Here is a 20,422-nt window from a genome sequence, read left to right as displayed (position 1 = left end):
GCTTATCAAAACTAATTGAGCACGGCTCTACTTATTCCATGGGGTAAGTATGATATCTCGTTATGAGACGAATGCCAGTCCGGTCCTAATAACCGGTTACTGTTGACTTAGTGCAGCCCGCGGACTTCCCATCGATAATTTGTTAAGGAAAGCCGCTTCTTCTTATCTTAATATTAAAATACCGGGCTGAAATTTGTACAGGCGGTTGTCGTAGCCCCGATGGAGTCCCTATCAATATCAGTGAAAGCTGAGAAGGCCATCTACGCGCTCTTGAGGTACGGTTCCATTGACTGCGTATGGTTGGAGCGGCTCTCACGGATGATCCGCCACCAGTATTAGATGCCCACCTCTTGAACTGGGCCGTCCGGTCATAGTGGAACCAGGGACAGTCAGAGAAGCATGCTTCTGATTGAAGTGTTTTCCATGACCTCTGACAACCAGGTATAGTCCAACATTTTGACAGTCCATCATCACTCCCGTAACATTCTACAATAGGACGGAACTAGAAGAACGGGAAAATCAAAACGTTTTTGATTTTAAGGTATTTTTGGGTTCTGCTCCCGACTTTTGGGGTATTATCAACGTGCTCGTTACCAGATCATACTCAATTACACTATGGATCTCAATCTTGAAATGCCATATGAGGAATGGACGTTGTAAAAGTATTTTGGACGCAACTATTGGTTCAATTTTCGCTCATTGACATTCACAAGGGTGCATTGGCTCCATCAATAGGCGTTGTATATAAGCCATGGTGCCTGTTTCTCACAGCGAGAAAGCACAGTTGCGACTTGGCTTTGGAACTGCCCACGTTTTCAGCCGAACATCTTCTTGGAGTCTCATGTTGCAACGCAACATCCGACTGAAGACATTTAATGTCCCTTATCACATTGACCAGGGTCATGTGGAAGAAAGAAACGGAAACTGTTCAAGTATTGCAGACACGACGCGCGGAATCGTCCCTCTAACTGGCAAATGAACTCCAACGGACCGGGGGCGGGCTGTTGAACTGAGAAGGATACATTCAAAGATAAGTGCGTACAACCATCCTTTTATTCATTAAATCTCATGGTGCGAAGGACGGTAATGTTCTCACCAGACCTTGGTGTGAAATGCGTTCAAAGGGAACGGCACGAAGGTCCGAACCAAACGTGATCGAGTTGTTGCCAGATTTGGAAGGATCCTCAATGTCGCGCTCTGTTACGTCATTCCCGTCGTCATCGTTCCAGCGCCCCACCCATTGGCATTGACATACTTCATTCAAACCACCATCGTAAAACGCAATGGAGCACTCTTCTCTTCCTACTTCAGACGCCGCTCTCCACAAACTTGAGAAACAAATCCAGAAGGAGGGCAAATTGGAAGATTCAAGCGTAAAACATTCATTGAAGGACTTGGCGAGTGCGGAAAAGGGAGTCAAGAAGGCCGACAAGGTGTGTATATGCATCTCGTATTACAATGTCTAGTCAGCGCTATATCAGGGACTTGATAAAACCGGGAAAATCCTTGCAAAACGCGAAAAAGAGGAACTTTCAGCTGTCAAGGCGCTCAACAAGGCGACGCATGAGCACAACATCGCAGTTGCCAAGTCTAGTGACGCGCAGAAGAATTTAAAGGTTCCAATACATGTTGAATCGCTGTCGACATTTATACTGACGGAAATGTAACAGCTGCAGCAGAGTCATGACACTAAGCTACACCAAGATCTCGAGACCAAGAAGGCTCAGGTGGAAAGTGCTATCAATGCACAAAAGACACATAATGTATATGCCAGATATTCCATATACTGCGACGGTCCTTACTTACTCTGACACAGGAAGTGCGAGAGGCCAAAATCGCAGAAATACAAGCGGTGGGTACCGGGGGCCGTAAACCATCAGAATAGGATGCAGAGGCTTCCCAGAACATCACCGCGTAGGATTGACATAAGAGTGAACAAGCATATGACTTTACCGTGGTAGTAAGGCTAACGTAGTATTTGTATGTACACGGGCTAGCACTTGAGAATTTTCTTCTTTCTGATACAAGTTCTATTGCACAAGGGGCAAGAGTTGTGTGACAGTTTGGTCCGGTTCATTTCTAAGCAACTCTCAGATATCAAAAGATGACTATATCAAATACGAAGGGCCGTAATATGATCAATAGAGCTACAGTCGTGTATGGATACAGTACCAAGTCCAGTATTCGACAGACACGTCGAGGATCGCAACCGCTGAATATCATTAATGACGGACGAATGCAGTCATTGTGTTGTATGGTATATTGAATATCATCACACCTGGGATGTGCCTGTCGAATATTGTTAGAGATGGGAAATGAAGCGATAGAATGAATTAGTTCGCACCATTTACCATCCACCACCAGGTCGTCCCCCACCCCCTGGTCCACCGAAGCCACCTCCGGGACCGCCCGGGCCGCCACCTCCAAAGCCGCCCCCGCCTGGCCCGCCCCATCCCCCGCCTCCGCCTCCACCTCCAGGACCGCCAAAGCCACCGCCTGGCCCGCCCATACCGCCTCCAGGACCTCCCATACCAAAACCGCCACCATGATGTCCATGATGTCCTCCCATAAGACCGCCTATGACTCCTCCCATGCCGCCGCCCATGCTGCCTGGACCGCCCATTCCTCCACCCATTCCGCCCATTCCAAATCCACCATGATGAGGACGAGGTCCAGCGAATTGTCCGCTGAGACAGCCGCCCATAGAGATTATATTCAACCGAATAATGTGTTTGTGTCGGTCGTTAAGAGGGAGTTTTTGCCCCGAATCCGACAGCCCGCACCTCTTTTTATAATCTGGATTTGCAACGACAACTGCGCAATATTGATCGTAGCCAGAACGTGGCTGTGCGTAGATGACGACATGGTACGCAGTTCCGGAACGCGAGAGAACGCACGAGAATAAGTTCGCGTCAATGTCCGCAAGCAGTGTACGCGTGATGTTCCATTTCAGCGAACGGTGTTCGCATGAGAGGAATAACAATGTGCCCGACGAAGCGATCTAATCTTATCTGTTCCGTGGAAGTCTGCCGCGGTATTTCCCGACCTGACGGGATAGGTCCTTCCTTCCGCAAGAGGCTACCCCCAGGTGAATTCCGCTAAAATAAAGTCTGAAGGGTTTGGTCAATGACTGCATCACATAATCCCCCCACCTTCACTCACATCCTTCTTTCATTATGGCTCCAGAAACGCCCAACAAGGCTTGTATGCTGATAAAGGCTAACACCGTCGAGATACGCGACGCACCTATTGCTGAAGTCGGCAAAGACGACGTGCTCATCAGGGTTGAAGCGACAGGTATTTGCGGTAGTGATGTACGGTCGAGTATAGAGGCGCCTTTTTTGCGGATCCGCTAACCTTTTTCATTTCCTAAGCTCCACAATTATAGCCACGGTGGTGTGGGCAAGGACTTGATCAAGGAGCCATTAATCCTCGGCCATGAATCGGCGGGTGTCGTCGTAGAAGTTGGTTCTGCCGTGACAGACGTGGCGGTGGGTGACCGAGTGGCTATCGAACCGACTATGTTTTGCAGGAAGTGAGTAAGACACGGCACCGGTGAAAATTGCTTGGACATCTGACGGGCGCACAGGTGCCACAACTGTAAGACGGGAAAAACAAATGTATGCAGAAGCTTCCGACAAGCTTCCTTATCGCCTACACAAGGCAGTGAGTATGAGTTTATTCGTGATGAAAGAGAACACTGACCTTGCTTTCGCTAAAGCGCTTTGCCAATACTATGTATGCGACGCCGACTTCGCTGTCAAGATCCCAGCGTCTATATCGTGGGAACAGGCAGGTTGTATTCAGCCACTAGCTGTCGCCATCCAGGTACTGGGATGATCAACTGAGCTTATCAGTATTAACGCACTGTACAGCTCGCGAAACGTGCTAAATTTGGGGCAGGTCAAACCATTGCTATATTGTGAGTGCACGATAAATCGACTGACGCCGCCTCTGATCCTTGCGTAGCGGGTGCGGACCCCTTGGCTGTCTGGTCATGGCTACTGCCCGGGCTTATGGTGTATCCAAAATCCTGGCTTTCGACATATCCCAGAAACGGGTTGATTTCGCCAAGAAGCTGTGGGCAGACTATGCCGTTCTGTCACCGAAGATAGCACAGGGACAGGACTATTCTGAATGGGCAGAAGGATTTAAAGCATCCGTATTGAAAGAAGCCGGGGTGGATTCATGGGGTGTTGATATCAGTGTAGAGGCGTCAGGCGCCGAGGCATGTATGCAGGCTGGCATGACTTTTGTGCATTCGGGGGGAACATGTGGGTATCTTTTCTCTTTATAGACAATCAAGCTGAAGCAGTGATTGCAGATGTGCAAGCCGGTCTTGGGCGAGCGATAAATTCATTCCCGACTTTCCAGATCGTGGCAAAGGAGCTGGATGTCATCGGAAGCGTGAGGTACACCGCAGGATGCTTCAAGACGGCTATCGATTTAATGGAGAGCGGCAAGATCGATCTGCAGCCGATGATTACTGCAGTATTCCCGCTGTCGCGCAGCAAAGAGGCGCTGGAAGCAGTGAGGAAAGGCGATGATTTGAAGGTGGTCATCATGAACCAGCAAGTATAAAACGACCCTTGGATTTTCTTGAATTTATGTTCCAGGACATTTGTGGGGGAGATTTGATCTATAATATATTGAATTCACCTGACAAATAACATCCGGCAGTCACGGTCACCATTGAGGGTCACTGCTGCTTGAGTATTCCTATCTTGGGCGTCGTGTAGACTGTATCCCGTCAATTTCTCTTGTATCACTGGATGTCGGAAAAAACTGAGGGGCCTAACGAGAACAATGGCGGTCCTCAAAATAGCAAGCGGTGAGTTGGCAATTGGAAATTCCACGAATTGCGAACAGGAATTCACCTGTTACTCGACGTTGATCAGGAAATTGAACGTGAGGGCGCGAGTTTGGCGGGCATGCGAGGTCTGTAGGAAACGGAAGGTGCGCCTGCCCAGCAGTATTCCGACGGCGTCGATGTCTGATTCTATTGTTTATCCAGGTCAAATGCAACGGTCAGGTGAGCCTGGCCTCGTTCACTGTTGCCCATCCAGTCCCGACGTCTATTCTAGGAGCCGTGTGCATACTGTGTGTCTTCAGGCAAGATATGCAGCTGTATGTTCTCCATTTCATTGCTTGTGTCGGGGTCTAACGGTCATCAAGTCAAGGATATCAACGACAATGCAGCGGTCGCCCGGCAGTACGAAATGCAATCTATTGCACTCATCATCTTCCTTACCGTCGTTTTCTTCGTAGGCAGGCGAACACCGTCGATTCAAGACTAGCAAAGGTGGAGGAGAGCCTGGAGAAGTTGCTACCCATTACGAAGGCTTTCGAAGCATGGATGCGGCAGCACCCCCAACAATTTCCGTACGTTTTATCCTTCGTATTCGAGCTACATTTGAACCTCCCACGGCTTTAGCCTTCCCAACAGTGATCCCAGTTCTTCTCAGCCTTCACAGAACTCCCACAAGTCCACACCCGAGCCATTACACCCTCGCGTACCATATCGTCCATCTGCGGCAATTCAGCATCTCTCTCGTTATCCATCAAGTGGCTCTGTTCTGAGCCCTACCGCCGCATCTGAGATCATGGATGAAGATAACGAAGGCCCGGAGCAATGGTCGGACAGATTCTCTCACCTCACGAAAGATAGTTATGGAAATCTGCGGTGAGTACGTTCGAATTCTGCATATTGTCAGGTCTCAATTTCAGTGGCTCAGGTATACAGGAGGCACATCCACCTTCATGCTTGTTGAGGCATTAACGACACTACAAGACTCCGCCAGCGACGCTTCTCCGGACTCTCAAAACTCCAACAAAAGCGCCGACATTACCCTTCCATTTTTCGATCCTTCGGGACGCTTCAGAGTACAGGAGGCATTGTGAGTACAGTTTATGCCAAGCCAGCACCCATGAAATTAAGACCATTCTAGACCGCGCCCGGAAGATATCGTCTATCCTTCACCCGAACGAGCCGACGAGCTCGTATCCCTCTATTTCACGCGCATACATCATACTTTTCCAATACTTCACCAACATGTATTCCTGGAACGCTATACTAAGACCATGTCGGCCAAGGCCGCTGGTAAACCATCCAAAGACTGCGCCTTTCTAGCCTCTCTATTCGCAGTATTTGCCTGCGGTGCATGTATCTCGAAGAAAGGGAAAACCAATGATCCTCAAATGTCGCGGTTTGGCGGAATGGAGTACGTCTCTTGCCTGTCGGTCAATTCAACTTCATAATCTTTGCACACATTAGGTACTATGAGAGAGCCCAGCTTCTCTTTTGGACCAGCGCTGGCTTATCTCAAATTGAACTGTAGGTTTACAACCTTTCTGTGAATAATATTCTCATCATATTAATTCAGGGTACAATGCGTTGCCCTTCTGGCTATCTGTAACGCGAACTGGAACAGTAAGGAATCTACCGACAACGTCCATGTATCTCTTACTGATTGCTTGTAGCTCTTGCCCAAAGTTGGATCAACGCTGGCCAAGCCGTCCGCAGAGCGCAGGATATGGGGCTTCACGTGCGTTCCGATATCAAGTTTTCGCTCTGCCTCGCTTATCATATTATAGCGCTCATCGCGGCGGTCCTCTTTGCCTCCTTTCGAGAAGGAGATGCGCAGGCGGGTGTGGTGGTGTGTCTATGGTATTGATCGTGTTCTTTCTATCGCACTAGGGAGACCAAGCGGCGCCCATGACGATGACTGTAATGTCGAAATGCGTGAGTGGTTTTTACACACACTCAACATATAGACTTTTAAGCCTTCTGGTAGCGGCCGAGCTCGACGATGCTCAGCTCCTTGCGTCTGTCGAAGGTGCCAATATCGTGAAGACAGGGGAATCATTTATGACAGGCTTTGTTGCGTACGTATGATGGTCGGTTCTACTAGAGGCCACCGCTAAATCCCTCATTCTAGACTTCTTGAAATATACATCATAGCGGGCAAAGTCATGCGTTTTGTGCACTCTCTGCAAATTAATGACTCTCTAAGCGAGCAAACACGAAAAACAGTTACTGCTATTGATGCCGAGCTAACCCATTGGTTGAATCGTTTACCTTCAACCGTTCGGTTTGCCGCAAACAACCGACAAAATCCCAAGATGCTGACGCTATGCCTCATCATCTTCTTTGTGTATTATTCCGCTGTCATAGACTTGCGTTCGTATCGCGGCTTTCTCTTTACTCCGTCGTCTTGACCGATCCCCTCTTCAGATCGACCTTTCATCCCTGACGGAACCTCTTTATCTCCTGATTTGACCTCGTTAGGTCAGTGTATGAGTGCCGCACGATCCTGTAAGTCAGGTTCCCACCATATGCTTACTACCTCTCATCGATCACAATGTTCTATCAGGTATCAAGATAGGTGAAATAGCGCAAGAGGCAAGTGTCGGTGATCGGCTATCTCATTATACTTATTCCATCTTGGCAGATGCTTCCGACTTCGCACCATTTGGCGTTCGCGGTCCAATTTATTACAGTAAGCCAGCAATTAAATTCAAACAGTACGGATTTGAATACTAAATCCGTGTAGCTGAGCGGCATAACCCTTCTTCGTTGCGTCTATTACCTGAATCACCAAGAACTTGTTTCTGCCATCATCACTGACGCCGAGAAATGCGTCAAAATTCTCGACAAAATGCAGGAAATATGGCCTGCATCTAAGCGCTGCGGTGAAATCGTATCCGACTTGTTGGTAATGGTAAAGACGAGATTGTATGGTGGTTCGTCTGCAATCGAGGATTTACAAGCCGCGCAACAACATGCACAATCACAGTCGTCTAAGAACCAGGAACGATCCGAACCGTTGAGGTCAGTTGCTCTTGTGCGTTGATAGCGCAGTCATTGACTGGTCATCTCCCAAACCAGTTCAACGGCGTCAACGTCGCGGGGAAAACGGAAGAGATCCGATGCCGAAGGTGCTTCCCCGCAACGAAATCGTGTCAATGGGAACGCGTGGGAGAATGGCATGGCTTCATCCTCCCACGTTTCTGAGGGGCACCAGAATATCAATAATAACAATTCACATCATTCTAGCAGCCTTGGAATGATGGATCCCAGTCTGGCAGAAGGACGATCACATCAGCGACTATCCAATCTTCGTACTTCCATGGAACCTGTCGCAGAACCGAATGGGCCTTATCCCGGACAACACTCCTATTCTCCGTCTCAACATAACCCCGTGTCCGGCCATCCGCGAATATCTCAATCGCCTACTCATCAAATGGGCCCACCACCTCCACCACATGTCTACCCCCCTACCAACCCACAGCCGCCACAATTATCCCTAGACATCAATGCGATATATGCCGGGCAACAAATTGACGGGCTTCCTTTCTCCAGCGATTTTATCGGAGATGATCTTCTTTCTTTAGTGGGGAATGTGATAAAACCCTCGGCGCAGCCAAGCGCTCAAATATTTGAGGAAAACGCACAAGTACTATGGCAAGCTTTTCATGGGCAGCAGGACTGGCCTTTTAGTGGAGGATCGAGTTCAGGATTTTATAGTGGTGTACCCCCGAAAGACAACACATAATGGACTAGTCGTACCTTTGGTATATTGTATGTATACGGTGTCATACGCTATCTAATGTAAATAATACTAAACCTGGATACATTGAACTTGAACGGGTGTGGATAGTTTGGCCACCTCCGCCGCGACGTGATCGTGCATCTTGTAGCTGTTCATCTCGTTAACTGTCCGAGGGCGATCAGAAATGCTCGCCAAGAAGGGAAAAACAACTGGAGCTCACTAGTCAGCTTGTCTGCAGCAGCCGCCAGCGCTGCTTCTGGGGCGGTGAGACTGGTAAATCCTATGCGCTCGTTGATGTTCAAAGTCGCTCGCCACGAGGCGTCCTGGACACGGGTGCCGCGGGGCTTGCGGATGGTCTGGTACATAGCTAGACCAGCCTCGATGTCGTTGGTGAAATCGTACTTGTCCGAAAAAATTATACCCAGGGCGGCGGCATCCTCTATGGCCATACAGGCACCTTGAGACTGATGGGGCATCATGGGGTGGGCGGCGTCACCAAGTATGCAGGCGCGGCGCTTATACCAGTACTGTCGACGGCGAGTGGGCGAGGGGCGGCAAAGCAGTGAAATGAGAACGTACAGGGTAAGGCTCGTGTTTGTATAGTCGCCAAGGCACCCGATCAACTGAGTGCTTGAGAAGGGCAATGCAGTCGGGATCCAGCTCGTCGTATCGTCCGATGAGGATGTCTTCAATGGGAGCTTCAGCAAAGACGAATCCTTCTTCGTGATGCTTGGTCATTTCAGTGGGCATGAAGCCTGGAGTCATCATCAGTGAAGAACGACTCCGAATTACTTTGAAGATCTCACAATAAAATGAGATGATTTCATAGCCGGAGCACGGCGACATAACAATCTTGTAGAACTCGGAACGCCCATTTTTGCCCTCCATTCCACCCCAGTAGTGGCTGGAAGCAAAGTAAAGTAAGTACGTGCCGCCGCCGCAGACAAGTGATGGACTTACATGGCGGGCTCGTACGAGTAATTGACCAATCCCAACTTCTTAACATCAGATGTCGAAACATTGCAGCGATAGCACGTTTGAGGACCAGATTTCATCTGAGGAATGATACCAATTTGTCCGCGTACAACTGACTTTCATTGGAAGGATAAGCGTCGATAGGGAAAGCTCGGTTGGACATACCCTGATACCATCGGCTCCAATAATAAGGTCTGCAGAGATGGTCCGGCCATTGGTGAAAGTCACAGTACCCTTCTCGGGATCAACGGACTGACAACTACGTAAAATGTTAATATTTTAATATTTTAAAGCTGATCTACAAAAGAGTACCCACATGTGGTCGATGACAACGGTGGCAGGAGTGCCCTTTCCTTCGCCGGAAGTGGCCGTCTTAAAGAGGGTGGCGTGCATGTCTTGACGATGAAACATATTGTAGACGTTGCCCCATTGTTCCTCGTAGTTGTCGAGGTTGTACTGATTGAGGATCTTACCGGTATCCCAGTCGCGCATGACGAGCTTCATCTAAAAATTTGGCCGATAAATCTCACATCAACGGTCGTGGGGTACCTATTCACCAGAATAACGGGCTTCATGTCAACAATATCGACGTCCCATTCTCGTAGCCATTGAGTGCCATTAGCGGCGCAGGAGATGGAAGCTCCGACTTCAACGTTAAAGTCGCGCCGCTCGTAAATGTCAACTACCCGTTAATATGAGACGAAACACCCTCATAAGACACGTAAATACTCACTCAAATGACCGGCGCGACGGAGCGCAACAGCAGCGGAAAGGCCGCCTAAACCGCCGCCAACAATCGCAACACGGAGCTGCTTGAAGTTTGGGTTCGAGGAGGAGGCCATTAGGATATCTCACGAAGTCAAAGCAATTCAATATACCTTCCATGGCCATTGCCTGCTCTCTTAAGTACCGGCCTTGATAGGATACGGATGCCATAGAATGCGTTCTGCACCTTGGTGGGAGCGGCACTCGGCCGCGGATGGGCCGCGGCCTTACCCTCGATATGGTGCGGCCGACACATCACGTGAGTATCGCGTGGTCTCCTCGTCATTACTCAGCGGACGGATCTCGAAAATGGAAGATGTCCTTCTAAGTCTCTCACTTCTATCTTTCCTGTCAAGCCGGCTATTGATGTGAAGGAGACTCTTGCTTGATATTTTTATTTTTCGGAAGAGTTGGCCATGGGTTCGTTGTATGACGGAGTACTATCTGGGAGCCAGGCTCCTGCCGAACGTACTAAGCGCCGATTCTCTTAAATCATGTTCGGACGACTAGCAATATCTATTCGATGCATAAATTTTACTGTTCAAACTACTTAAAACAAGAATACTTCATACCTTCGTCGCCACTGGTGGTCTCGAGTTCTAATACTTGTCACAACTCACGCTTAGCCTATGAGGAACTTGCGTCGGGATAGTTATTCGTCCCCCCCCTCCCTCAACACTTAGACAAAAATTTGGCGGTACATATCTCGGCTTCGGAACCCATTCAACCGTTGGCTCTTCCTGGAATGACCCCCATCCAGAACCTTGGGTCGATCCAACGCGAGTCAGACCGAACATATCCAAGTTCTGTTGAATATCAAGGAACCTGATATGAAGGGCAAGTCTTCTGTCACCGGGTAAGTTGTATGGGCACTTCTACTCTCACCATGATTGGATATTCTTCCGTCAGTTCGGCATTTTGAAGGCTATCTGCAAAGATCACGTCCTGTCTGTGTTCTCTAATGCGGTGCGCCACCTGTCACATCCGAGTCCCTTCCATGAATCGCTGACTCGAATGAAGCCCCGGCTTGTCCCGCAAACACCCTCGTTCGCAACTACAACAGATCCGCTCCGTATCTTGTTCTTCCTCGGACAGAGGGTCAAAACAGGGTGTCTGCATCGCTTGAGACCAGCATTGAGTAGGCTTTTTTAGATCCAGGAATGAACAACTCCCGTTTCTGACACAACAGATATACCAAATTAATTTGAGCTAGAAGTGCCACCAAGAGATTCTTCATGGCCGCGGTAATGTTTTCCTTGGTTCCTGCCTGTGAGTATGCAATACACTGCGCTTTGATTCGAAGCCATTGCATGCACCGCAATTCAACAGCCTTTGAGCCACTGTGAGTTCAATCACTGGTACTATACATTTCTCGGGCCGGACTTCTGATTGCGTGTGAGATAATAGTAGAACGGGGGCATTGAAAACGAACGACTGACCGCGACGTTTCGGGAGAATTTCGTCTCTGCGTGAGTTGCCCGATGGCCGTATATATTCCCTGCAGATACTCACGCCCACTCGCCAGGAACGGGTCGACTCTACGGTTCTTAAGACCATCCCACGAGCGGCCGGTTCGGGTCGTTCGTCGGTGGGTATCAATCATCTTAAACGCGGCCTTAATGTTCACATACCCGTATACCTGTAGACGAATTCATTTTGAAATGCGCGACTCATGACAGTTCCTTCTGCAGGCATTTATCGAGAAATCCCCTTGTTAGGCGCTATAGATACCCGAGGTGATTGATTGCCTTGTCATGGTGAGGGCCCTAGTATAATCACGGACAATAATATACTCATAATTCCGTGTCTGGGTTGGTCTAAGGGCTGTACCTTTGCAGGCTGGACAAATTTTGGCATGTGCGCACCTTGAAGGCAGCTAACCAAAATTACGTCTCCCCGCTATCCCAGAATATCGTCCTGATCAAGTCTCCAGTTTACCTGAAAAACACGCATGCATTTACGGTTGCGTATTCCACCCGAGGTGCCACTTTCATACGGTACCTGTGAGATGGTTCGCTTTTGAATTTATTTAGCATCAGAAAGGTTTTTGAATGCCTCTCTTCCGTTACGTAGTTTCAATCTGTGCTCCCCGATGTCGGATATGCTCACCAAGCAAATTTAATGGATTTCTTTGTCGCCACCGCCACATGAGCGGTTTGAATGGAACAGGTATTCTATGCATGCATGCATTGTATTGTTGGAGTCTATCTATGGTCGTATATTCTTTAACTTTCCTAACTCGACGGCATTCCACACGCCCAACGCAATGACATCAGCTCCCAAGTTCATGAAATCGACTGTGCAAAAGAAACCAGATTAGTGCTTTGTTCCAAAGGCGAATTGAATTTATCAGTGGAATTACTTACAGCCTTGTTCAAACCGGGCTTGCACTTGCTCCGCCGCTGTACAGAACATACCGGCATACTTGCCGGCTGCCTTGGCAGCAGCCAAGACACGCTTGATGGCTTCTTGAACCTCAGGTATATTTGGGTGCTCTAGTGGTGGGTACCCCATTGATGAAGCAAGATCATTCGGCCTAAGAAGAATAAATGGGACAATCAGTCTCTCAGGGTGATGGGAAGCATACCCAACGAAAAGCATATCTAACCGGATGTCCGCACCAGTCAGAACGTAAGAGTACTCGAGTTCACAAGGGCCACAGACCTATGCCATCAACTTTGGCTATTTCTTCGCAGTTACTCAAGCCTTCTACTGTCTCTATTTGGACGGCAATGAACGTGTTCCTGTTAGCGGTAGCAATATACTCGCTCATGCCCATGCCAAAAGCAGCTGGAGCAAATGGTGAACCTGCACCCCGAACACCTGATACCATTTCGGCCGTCCGTTTGTCTTTGAGGGCGGGAAATTTGGCGTAGGATACGAGTGCACGAGCATCATCAACGGTGGACATCATGGGACAAAGTATTCCATGAGCTGCAGGAACAAGCTTATCAAGAAGTCAGATGTAAAAAAAAAAACTAGTGAACTCACCTCCAGTGTCCAGCGTGCGTTTCACGAGCCAGTTTTCGGGAGCTGGGATACGTACGATGGGAGAGACTCCCTGAGCAGCAATAGCCCCAACCGACGCGTGCATCGCGGCATCTGCTATGTCACCATGTTCACAATCGACCAATATGAACTAGTCACTATCAGGAATATTGCATCATAGCTGAGGAGGTGTTAACTTGCGTCGTAGCCCATCTGGGCAGTCATTCGTGCGAGAGAGGCACCAGGAAGCATCAGCCATGATCCTACAATAATCATCAGAGAAGAAACGGGGATTTTCCTGGAGAAACACCTGCCTACGACAGGTTTCCGAGGGTAGCTATTTGCGGCGTCTGCCATGACTTTGTGCAGTCCCAAACGCTCATCTTTGGCGGTGGCAACAGCTGGAGCAGGAATCGATGAATAGGACATGATAGGTGATGTGTTCCGTAGCGTACAGTGATACCCTGCATTCCGTCTTTAATAGCAGACCGGCAAGAAGCCATAGCATCCGAAAAAGCGGAAGAAAGGCCCGATTTAACGCGAGGTCCTTCCGCGATCACCCACATCTTATCAGGCCCGATCAGGAAGGGGTCGATCACCATGTTTTCGATTTTCAAAAAGCACTCCATGTCAGCATGTTTATGCCGACAGGGCCACAAAAGCAATTTACCACGCTGAAAGAGATAAAAGATCGACTAGGCCAAGTTTGTTTTTGCCTCCGTCTATCATGTCAGTTCACTCTGATACCAAGGATTCTAGGATTACGGGCGGTGACTCGGTAGCCGACCATGGAGCTCAGCAGTGGACTGAGGTCGAGGAACGAAGGCTCGTACGAAAGATAGATTTTCGGTGCATGGTAGGAGAAGTTGCTACTGTTGTTCAAAATTGGTAACTCATCCTTTACTTTTTCTAGCCCGCGCTGGTCATCGTGAGTATTCTCTCTTCCTTCGTGTAGTCGTGAAACTAACCCTTTCCATACTCAATTAGCTCTTCATTCTGAACTTCATTGTGAGTAATCTGGGGTGACTTCGTAAACCTTGGCTAATGAACTGATAGGATGTGAGGTTTTGCCGGAGGCAAAGATATGGTTACTAATACCTATCCTTACAGCGAGGCAATCTGGCCAATGCTCGTCTGAAGGGTCTGCAGCACGATCTCAACCTTAATGACACTGAATATGCGACAACGCTTTCCATCTTATTTGCGGGATACATTTTTGCACGTTAATCGTCTCGTTTCCATGGAACCCCCCCTGACCTCCATTCCAGATGCAAGTTCCATCGAATTTAATCATGAACACTATCCCATATCCTCGTCTCTTTATCTCAGCTGTTGTCATTCTTTGGGGAGGAATCTCTGCATTGACATCTGTGCGTACCTGTCGTGGAGCAGTGCGCAGATTTTTTATGTACCTTTCTTACAGCTGTGCCACGATTTCTCCCACCTTATCGTTTGCCGGTTCTTTCTCGGATTTGTCGGTAAGCATCGCATATTTTGACGCGCCAAGTTCTCCTTTAATCACAATTCCAGAGGCTGCTTTTTATCCTGCATCCGTCTACTATCTCTCAAGATGGTACACTCGCAAAGAGATTGGGCTTAGAATTGCTTTGTCAGTTGCGCTCTTCGCCGTAATTTTTTTTTTCATTTCCACTCAACAATCATCAATGATCGTTTAGTCTGAATGCCGGGAACATGCTAGCCCAAGGCCTAGGTGGGCTACTTGCCGCAGGTATTCTCAGTGGAATGGAAGGTACCAGGGGCATTCGGGGATGGCGATGGGTACGTTAGTCTCCAGCAAAAAAAAATTGCTGCGCCTGGATAAACTGACGGTGTTCGCAGCTCTTTATCGTCGAAGGTTCCATTACCGTCGCGTTCGGTTGCCTGATTCCTTTTATCTTGGCTGACTACCCCTCAACGTGACCTCTTTGTTCGTTTCCAGGGAGAAATTTTCGTTTCTGACAATGTTTCAGGACTAAATCGCTCTCTGAGCGCGAGCGCATGATCGCACAGGGACGGCTTGTAAAGGACGTTGGGATCGTGGATAATCCGGACGAGGAGGAGCGCACCGGCTCTGGCGTCTTCCGTGGTCTGCTCCAGGCCATCACCGACGTCAAAGTTTGGGGACTGGCGTATGTAGATTTCCTCCGCCTACCATTGTACAATACTGATGCGGTTCTTTCCAGATTGATGTATTTTACATATCTCGTGGGTCTGTCGTTCGGTCAGTATCTCCCAACAATCACCGCCACACTCGGGTTTTCTACTACCATCACATTATTGCTCACCTTTCCTCCTTGGGCCTTCGCCACTTTATTTGCGCTTGCAAATTCATGGCACTCGGACCGGACAGGAGAGAAGTTCGGGCACATTGCACTCAGTTACGGGTTTGCGCTTCTGGGATACATTGTCGCCCTTTCAGGTTCGTACAAGCATCAGTTTCACTTCGGTCGGCGGTCCTAATGCATGATATGATGGTTCGCAGCAAAAACGGTGGCCGGAAGATATGTGTCGCTCTTTGGCATGTGCATAGGCTTCAGTGGTTAGTGCCATTCGTCTTGAAATGTTCGGATTTTCAAGGATCTACCCTTTAAAGGTGGGATCATTTTGCTCGGGTGGATTAGCACATCTATTCCCCGACCTCCTGTGAAGAGGGCAGCGTCTATTGCTTTTGTTAATGGGTTTGCCAATATTGGTCAAGTGTGCCGAGTCCCTTGGATCTTTATAGCATCGCGCTAACAGATGTCTAGATTCCCGCATCTTATCTATGGCCCTCCAAGTGGGGTTCTAAGTACTGGCAATCATTCGTCACCGAGATCTGTCTTCTCGTACTGAGTTTATCGATTGGATTTGGTGAGTGTGCCTGTTTGTGGGGATGGCAGCTACTCATGCCATCACAGCGTACCGCCAATATCTGATCTCACTGAATAAGAAGCTTGAGAAGGGAGAGGCGGAAGCTTTCGACGCCAGTGCCGAAGTGGTTGAGCAAAGTGCAGAGTGCGTTTCATCCGAATCATTGCGCGGTACATAAGCGAACTGATGGTTCTTTGTTTATAGCTTAGTGCACGCCACAGCGCAAGACGAACGGGAGAGGATTCAATCTTTCCGATATCTATACTGATTTATCAAGGACACTTTTTATCGTGATCTACAACGGAAGCACTGCTACGGACACGGGACATCCTAGAGTATATCTTTCTAATGCCATCTGACTCGTGAAACATAGCGCCTAAATCGGGATTCAAAGCTGTTTTCTTTTGATGTGTTCCCATGAAAGGGTCCAGTCAGTCGGCCAAGTTCATGTCACTTGCATCTCATATACGCCGAGTTTCTTCCTGCGGTTTCCCTTCAGTGTTTAACGCCCCTCGAGGCCTACGTTTCAAGATGCACTCAACTTTCGACCAACTCGTATCTAAAGGCTATGATGGCTGTCAATTGTTATCGTACTTGTGTCGCAAGATAGGTTTTGCATGTGCTTCATGGACGGCTAGTACGGGAAGATCTTATCTTTCAAACAATCGTGTTCGGGTCGCGTCGTTTCGGAGGCCGCGATGTGTTGATATTTTCAGGAATCTATGTCGTTTTCGAACCTTACGAACTGCATCCAGCACGCGGAACTCTCCGTCGTTGTTATCATGATGACCACCATGCCGCACGTCCTTGTCGACATTTTTATCGATTATCTCAAAGACGAAGTGGAGGGCTGCGCTCTTGTGTGCTTGCCTTGCCTTGCCTTGCCAGCTTCGCTTCCATCAAGTAACGTTGGGGCTAAAACAACCGTCTAGTAGATTCCAATTCTTGACACAAGCATTGTAACACCCGTGCCCGCGTCTGGTCGGATCCAGTTTCTGGCACACAATTTTGGAGTTGCCGTGGATGTCCATCCACGATCTATTGTATGTCGTCCTCGAATCCTTCGTCGAGGACGTAACACTGGTCAAAATCAACATTTCGACACGGGATGCCGAATCACAGATGGCAACCGAGCCGATCAAAAACTTTTGGAGTCTGTTGAGGTTCGTTGCAGCCTTGCGTTGATTCTCAACTTCCATCATCTAAAATCTCTGTCTTACAATCTCATTTATATCCATGATGGCATTCGTACCCTACTACAACCCGGGCACGCGGTCTCAGCAGCATGAGATAGCATTGGGCCGACAATTAACAACGGGAGCGGACGACTAGCCGCTTTCAACGAGCCTAGTCCTGGACTCAAAGTCAACTATTGCGCTCCAATCTTATCCTTCTGTAGAGAGAATCGTGTGTCCACTATCGATCGAAACCTTTCAGCGTCCAGCACTCACCATGGACGACGAAATCGATTTTGCATTCCGAAGACTCCAGCCGTCGATCTTACTCCTCTATGGGGTCAGGATGTAGTAGAATTTCGTTTCGATGCCCCATTCGTGTTCTATGGTGAGTTGGATCTTCAAATCCTCCTCCCACCCTCAAAGATCCAACAAGCGGTCATGGTCCTAGCTCCGTCATATTCTACTATGACCTGCGACGACGAGAAGATGACTGCTGACAAAAGTATGGTTGGTGTCGACTATATACTCGCTTTCTCTGACTATCTAAAAGAACTCGTTACTGCGAAGGGTTGGAAACAGAGTGTGAAGATGTTGACCAGCTCCTGACCAGATTGAGGGAGGTGATAAGTGGACTTCACGAGCACCAGAAGGCTTGGGTCTACGACTATTTCCTCATAGGGGAGCCGGGCGAGTTATCTAGCGATTCTGATAATGACATTGTCTATCCGGATGCTTTACCCTACTTGTGGTTGCGAAGATGGACTCTCTACTTGTGGTTGCGAAGATGGACTCTTATCTATGGTAGACTCGATATATTCAAAGATTTTCATGTCACTGAAGCACCAAGGGAACGATGACATGGCGCTTGTTCTTAGAGACTCCGACGCATTGGCATCGTAGGAAAACGGAATTATTAATTTATATAATCTCGGTATTTTACATAGTAATACACGTAAAAACCCCCCAGGCTCCCGACGCCAACCCCTGGAGGTTTTTCCCCACCAGGACTTCATGGTATCATGACTTGACATGGTGGTGTTAGTGTCATAGAGCTTCGGAGACTAGGGTCCCAATCGATAGTTTCTGCTTTGGAAAAAGTGAGGATATCCACCACCTTCCTACCATGTAGCCATCCTTTCAGAACCCGAAACAAGGGGTTGAGAATTGAGTACCGCTAGATTGCTCAGGAGGAGTGATAAAGTTCGGTGTCTGTAATTTGTGATCGAGTAGCCCCTGTCTCGATGACTCATACTCTGACCACCATCGTGACTTTTTACAAAGTCGCGTTCCAGTTCCTTACGATTTCGCAAATGCTGTGGTGAATCTTCGCGCCATGAAACTTGCTATTGTGGGGGGTGGTGCATCCGCCTTTTATGTCGCATCAAGGCTGCTCTCTCGTCTGTCGCAGGATGCGCACCGAATCCACGTATACGACCGTCTCTGGGCGCCTCATGGACTGGTCAGATACGGCGTAGCTCCAGATCATCCAGAAGTCAAAGTTTGTATCTTTCGAGCTTTGCAAAGAATACAATTCTCATCGATCTAGTAGAATTGCACTCACAAGTTCGATGAAACGGCCACTGATCCACGGTTTCGTTTTTTTGGAAACGTGAATATCCAGCACCAGCCAGAGCAGAAGAGCGCCATTCAGCATTCTGTCCAGCTTCCACTGTCATCGCTGTACGCCAACTACACTCACCTTCTCTTCGCATCTGGATGCCCCCTTCCTACCCTTCACCCTGCTCTACCACCGTCCTCGCATTGTATACCAGCTCTTGATGTGGTACACTGGTACACACAACACCCATCATCTCCCGGTGTACCACCCCTAGAACGTTTGAAGCACGTAACTCTTATAGGAAACGGTAACGTGTCGCTAGATGTTGCCCGAATGCTACTCATACCTTCGGATGTCCTACGACCGTACGACGTACCCGAGAGTGTCATGTCAGTGCTTGAACGTTCAAGCATCGAACATGTGTCCATTGTTGCGCGCAGAGGGCCTTTTGATGCTGCCTTTACCACCAAAGAACTCCGCGAGATGATCAATCTCCCAGACGCGTCTATGGTACCCATACCACCCGAGCTTCTTGTAGCTCCTACGGGAAAAGAGGTTTCTCGGGCGCAAAGCAGAAGCATACAGCTTATGCAAAAGGGCTCCAAAAACCCATACGGGTCGACCAAGAAGACCTGGTCCCTCGAATTTTTCCGGTCTCCAGTCGGATTAGCATCCACGGACCCACTTGGGCCTGCCGAATTATCGCTGGCGCATACCATCATTGACCCGGCTAATCTACGACGTGCCATCCCTACAGGAGAGACATCTACATTATCCACAGATCTTGTAATCACTTCTCTGGGTTTCCACGCTGACGATTCCTCATCTCCGTTCCACGATTCGTCTCTGGGCCACCTACGAACTGAGGCCGGACGCGTTATCATCCCAGACCTACCCGGTGGAAAGGATCTCGTTACTGGTAGCGTCTTGAAGAATATGTACGCGTCTGGCTGGGCATCGATGGGTGCCAAAGGCGTCTTGGCGGCCACCATGATGGACGCTTATGGGGTTGCTGATACAATTTTAAGTGATCTAGATAATGAGGATGTTGGTGAAGAAGTCTCTTTGATGAACCCGAACCCCCATCCGACGGATCCACCAACCGAGATTGATGCTGCAGCTGGAAGTGTGGTGGGGTATGAAGATTGGAAGAAGATAGATCGAGAAGAAATTCGCAGAGGTGAATCATGCGGCAAGGAGAGGATGAGGATGGGGTGGCAAGAGGTGAGGGAGTTTTTAGGACGGACGTCTTAGTATACATCGCCCTAAGTGACCTCTAATAATACTTGAACAATAAGCTCACCTCTTTATGATACATACCCGACGCCCGAGAGTCGAGACGCAGGCCCCAGGGCCCGGCAGTCCTAGTCACCGGGTAGAAAAATATGGCGCAGCAATTGCTTAACACTAAAATTGAAACGTCAGAATGCGGATTCCGATTGGACACATTGGGACTTGAACCCAACACCTCCCGCATGCTAAGTGGGCGTGATAAACCATCTACACCATGTGCCCATAAAAGTATTGACACACTGTAGCTAATAACTTATTCATAT

At 48.7% G+C, this 20,422-nt stretch overlaps 8 protein-coding genes and 1 non-coding gene across 9 annotated transcripts; 5 read left to right on the top strand and 4 right to left on the bottom strand.

Moving 5' to 3' along the window:
• Positions 1 to 1,283: 1,283 nt before the first annotated feature.
• On the top strand, positions 1,284 to 1,885 carry EV420DRAFT_1635142 (uncharacterized protein; the record flags this gene model as incomplete). The annotated part of the gene is made up of 4 exons (XM_060476406.1): positions 1,284 to 1,433; positions 1,482 to 1,616; positions 1,671 to 1,763; positions 1,817 to 1,885. 4 exons carry the CDS (start codon positions 1,284 to 1,286, stop codon positions 1,883 to 1,885), a joined length of 447 nt encoding a protein of 148 aa, XP_060338150.1.
• Positions 1,886 to 2,347: 462 nt separating this feature from the next.
• EV420DRAFT_1473687 (uncharacterized protein) lies at positions 2,348 to 2,704 on the bottom strand (the record flags this gene model as incomplete). The annotated part of the gene is made up of 1 exon (XM_060469164.1): positions 2,348 to 2,704. The coding sequence occupies one exon, from the start codon at positions 2,702 to 2,704 to the stop codon at positions 2,348 to 2,350; it is 357 nt and encodes a 118-aa protein (XP_060338149.1).
• A 414-nt stretch (positions 2,705 to 3,118) lies between these two features.
• Positions 3,119 to 4,691, top strand: EV420DRAFT_432249 (GroES-like protein). Its single transcript, XM_060482089.1, has 7 exons — positions 3,119 to 3,314; positions 3,375 to 3,535; positions 3,590 to 3,666; positions 3,722 to 3,828; positions 3,876 to 3,922; positions 3,970 to 4,274; positions 4,325 to 4,691. The coding sequence occupies exons 1-7, from the start codon at positions 3,177 to 3,179 to the stop codon at positions 4,579 to 4,581; spliced, it is 1,092 nt and encodes a 363-aa protein (XP_060338148.1). The 5' UTR covers positions 3,119 to 3,176; the 3' UTR covers positions 4,582 to 4,691.
• A 1-nt stretch (position 4,692) lies between these two features.
• EV420DRAFT_432157 (fungal-specific transcription factor domain-containing protein) lies at positions 4,693 to 8,002 on the top strand. Its single transcript, XM_060482088.1, has 19 exons — positions 4,693 to 4,831; positions 4,899 to 4,956; positions 5,015 to 5,032; positions 5,085 to 5,127; positions 5,176 to 5,212; positions 5,269 to 5,382; positions 5,435 to 5,683; positions 5,736 to 5,897; positions 5,949 to 6,221; positions 6,275 to 6,334; positions 6,384 to 6,430; positions 6,481 to 6,545; positions 6,595 to 6,742; positions 6,795 to 6,885; positions 6,939 to 7,180; positions 7,235 to 7,315; positions 7,374 to 7,402; positions 7,452 to 7,499; positions 7,554 to 8,002. Exons 1-19 carry the CDS (start codon positions 4,773 to 4,775, stop codon positions 7,851 to 7,853), a joined length of 2,124 nt encoding a protein of 707 aa, XP_060338147.1. The 5' UTR covers positions 4,693 to 4,772; the 3' UTR covers positions 7,854 to 8,002.
• Positions 8,003 to 8,621: 619 nt separating this feature from the next.
• EV420DRAFT_1616658 (salicylate hydroxylase) lies at positions 8,622 to 10,369 on the bottom strand (the record flags this gene model as incomplete). Its single annotated transcript, XM_060475145.1, has 9 exons — positions 8,622 to 8,716; positions 8,773 to 9,079; positions 9,132 to 9,307; positions 9,359 to 9,456; positions 9,513 to 9,643; positions 9,693 to 9,786; positions 9,844 to 10,031; positions 10,085 to 10,209; positions 10,261 to 10,369. 9 exons carry the CDS (start codon positions 10,367 to 10,369, stop codon positions 8,622 to 8,624), a joined length of 1,323 nt encoding a protein of 440 aa, XP_060338146.1.
• A 2,069-nt stretch (positions 10,370 to 12,438) lies between these two features.
• EV420DRAFT_1501694 (Pyruvate/Phosphoenolpyruvate kinase-like domain-containing protein) lies at positions 12,439 to 13,889 on the bottom strand. The gene is made up of 7 exons (XM_060471078.1): positions 13,595 to 13,889; positions 13,482 to 13,543; positions 13,284 to 13,431; positions 12,957 to 13,226; positions 12,880 to 12,895; positions 12,659 to 12,828; positions 12,439 to 12,589 (listed from the first exon to the last, which is right to left on the bottom strand). The coding sequence occupies exons 1-7, from the start codon at positions 13,707 to 13,709 to the stop codon at positions 12,501 to 12,503; spliced, it is 870 nt and encodes a 289-aa protein (XP_060338145.1). The 5' UTR covers positions 13,710 to 13,889; the 3' UTR covers positions 12,439 to 12,500.
• Positions 13,890 to 13,962: 73 nt separating this feature from the next.
• EV420DRAFT_431978 (MFS general substrate transporter) lies at positions 13,963 to 16,540 on the top strand. The gene is made up of 17 exons (XM_060482087.1): positions 13,963 to 14,136; positions 14,194 to 14,208; positions 14,268 to 14,288; positions 14,337 to 14,339; positions 14,391 to 14,498; positions 14,549 to 14,650; positions 14,704 to 14,758; positions 14,811 to 14,889; positions 14,957 to 15,059; positions 15,120 to 15,196; positions 15,251 to 15,409; positions 15,464 to 15,699; positions 15,763 to 15,819; positions 15,874 to 15,977; positions 16,028 to 16,130; positions 16,178 to 16,274; positions 16,335 to 16,540. The coding sequence occupies exons 1-17, from the start codon at positions 14,008 to 14,010 to the stop codon at positions 16,396 to 16,398; spliced, it is 1,512 nt and encodes a 503-aa protein (XP_060338144.1). The 5' UTR covers positions 13,963 to 14,007; the 3' UTR covers positions 16,399 to 16,540.
• Positions 16,541 to 18,498: 1,958 nt separating this feature from the next.
• EV420DRAFT_1501677 (uncharacterized protein) lies at positions 18,499 to 20,363 on the top strand. The gene is made up of 2 exons (XM_060471077.1): positions 18,499 to 18,806; positions 18,858 to 20,363. The coding sequence occupies exons 1-2, from the start codon at positions 18,642 to 18,644 to the stop codon at positions 20,118 to 20,120; spliced, it is 1,428 nt and encodes a 475-aa protein (XP_060338143.1). The 5' UTR covers positions 18,499 to 18,641; the 3' UTR covers positions 20,121 to 20,363.
• On the bottom strand, positions 20,307 to 20,381 carry EV420DRAFT_t37. Its single transcript has one exon. It is a non-coding gene; the product is annotated as a tRNA-Ala (tRNA).
• Between the last annotated feature and the right edge of the window lie 41 nt (positions 20,382 to 20,422).

The sequence above is a fragment of the Desarmillaria tabescens genome (assembly GCF_030435595.1).
Source record: "Desarmillaria tabescens strain CCBAS 213 chromosome Unknown EV420scaffold_2, whole genome shotgun sequence".
NCBI lineage: Eukaryota > Fungi > Basidiomycota > Agaricomycetes > Agaricales > Physalacriaceae > Desarmillaria > Desarmillaria tabescens.
This window is presented reverse-complemented; position numbering and strand designations above follow the sequence as displayed.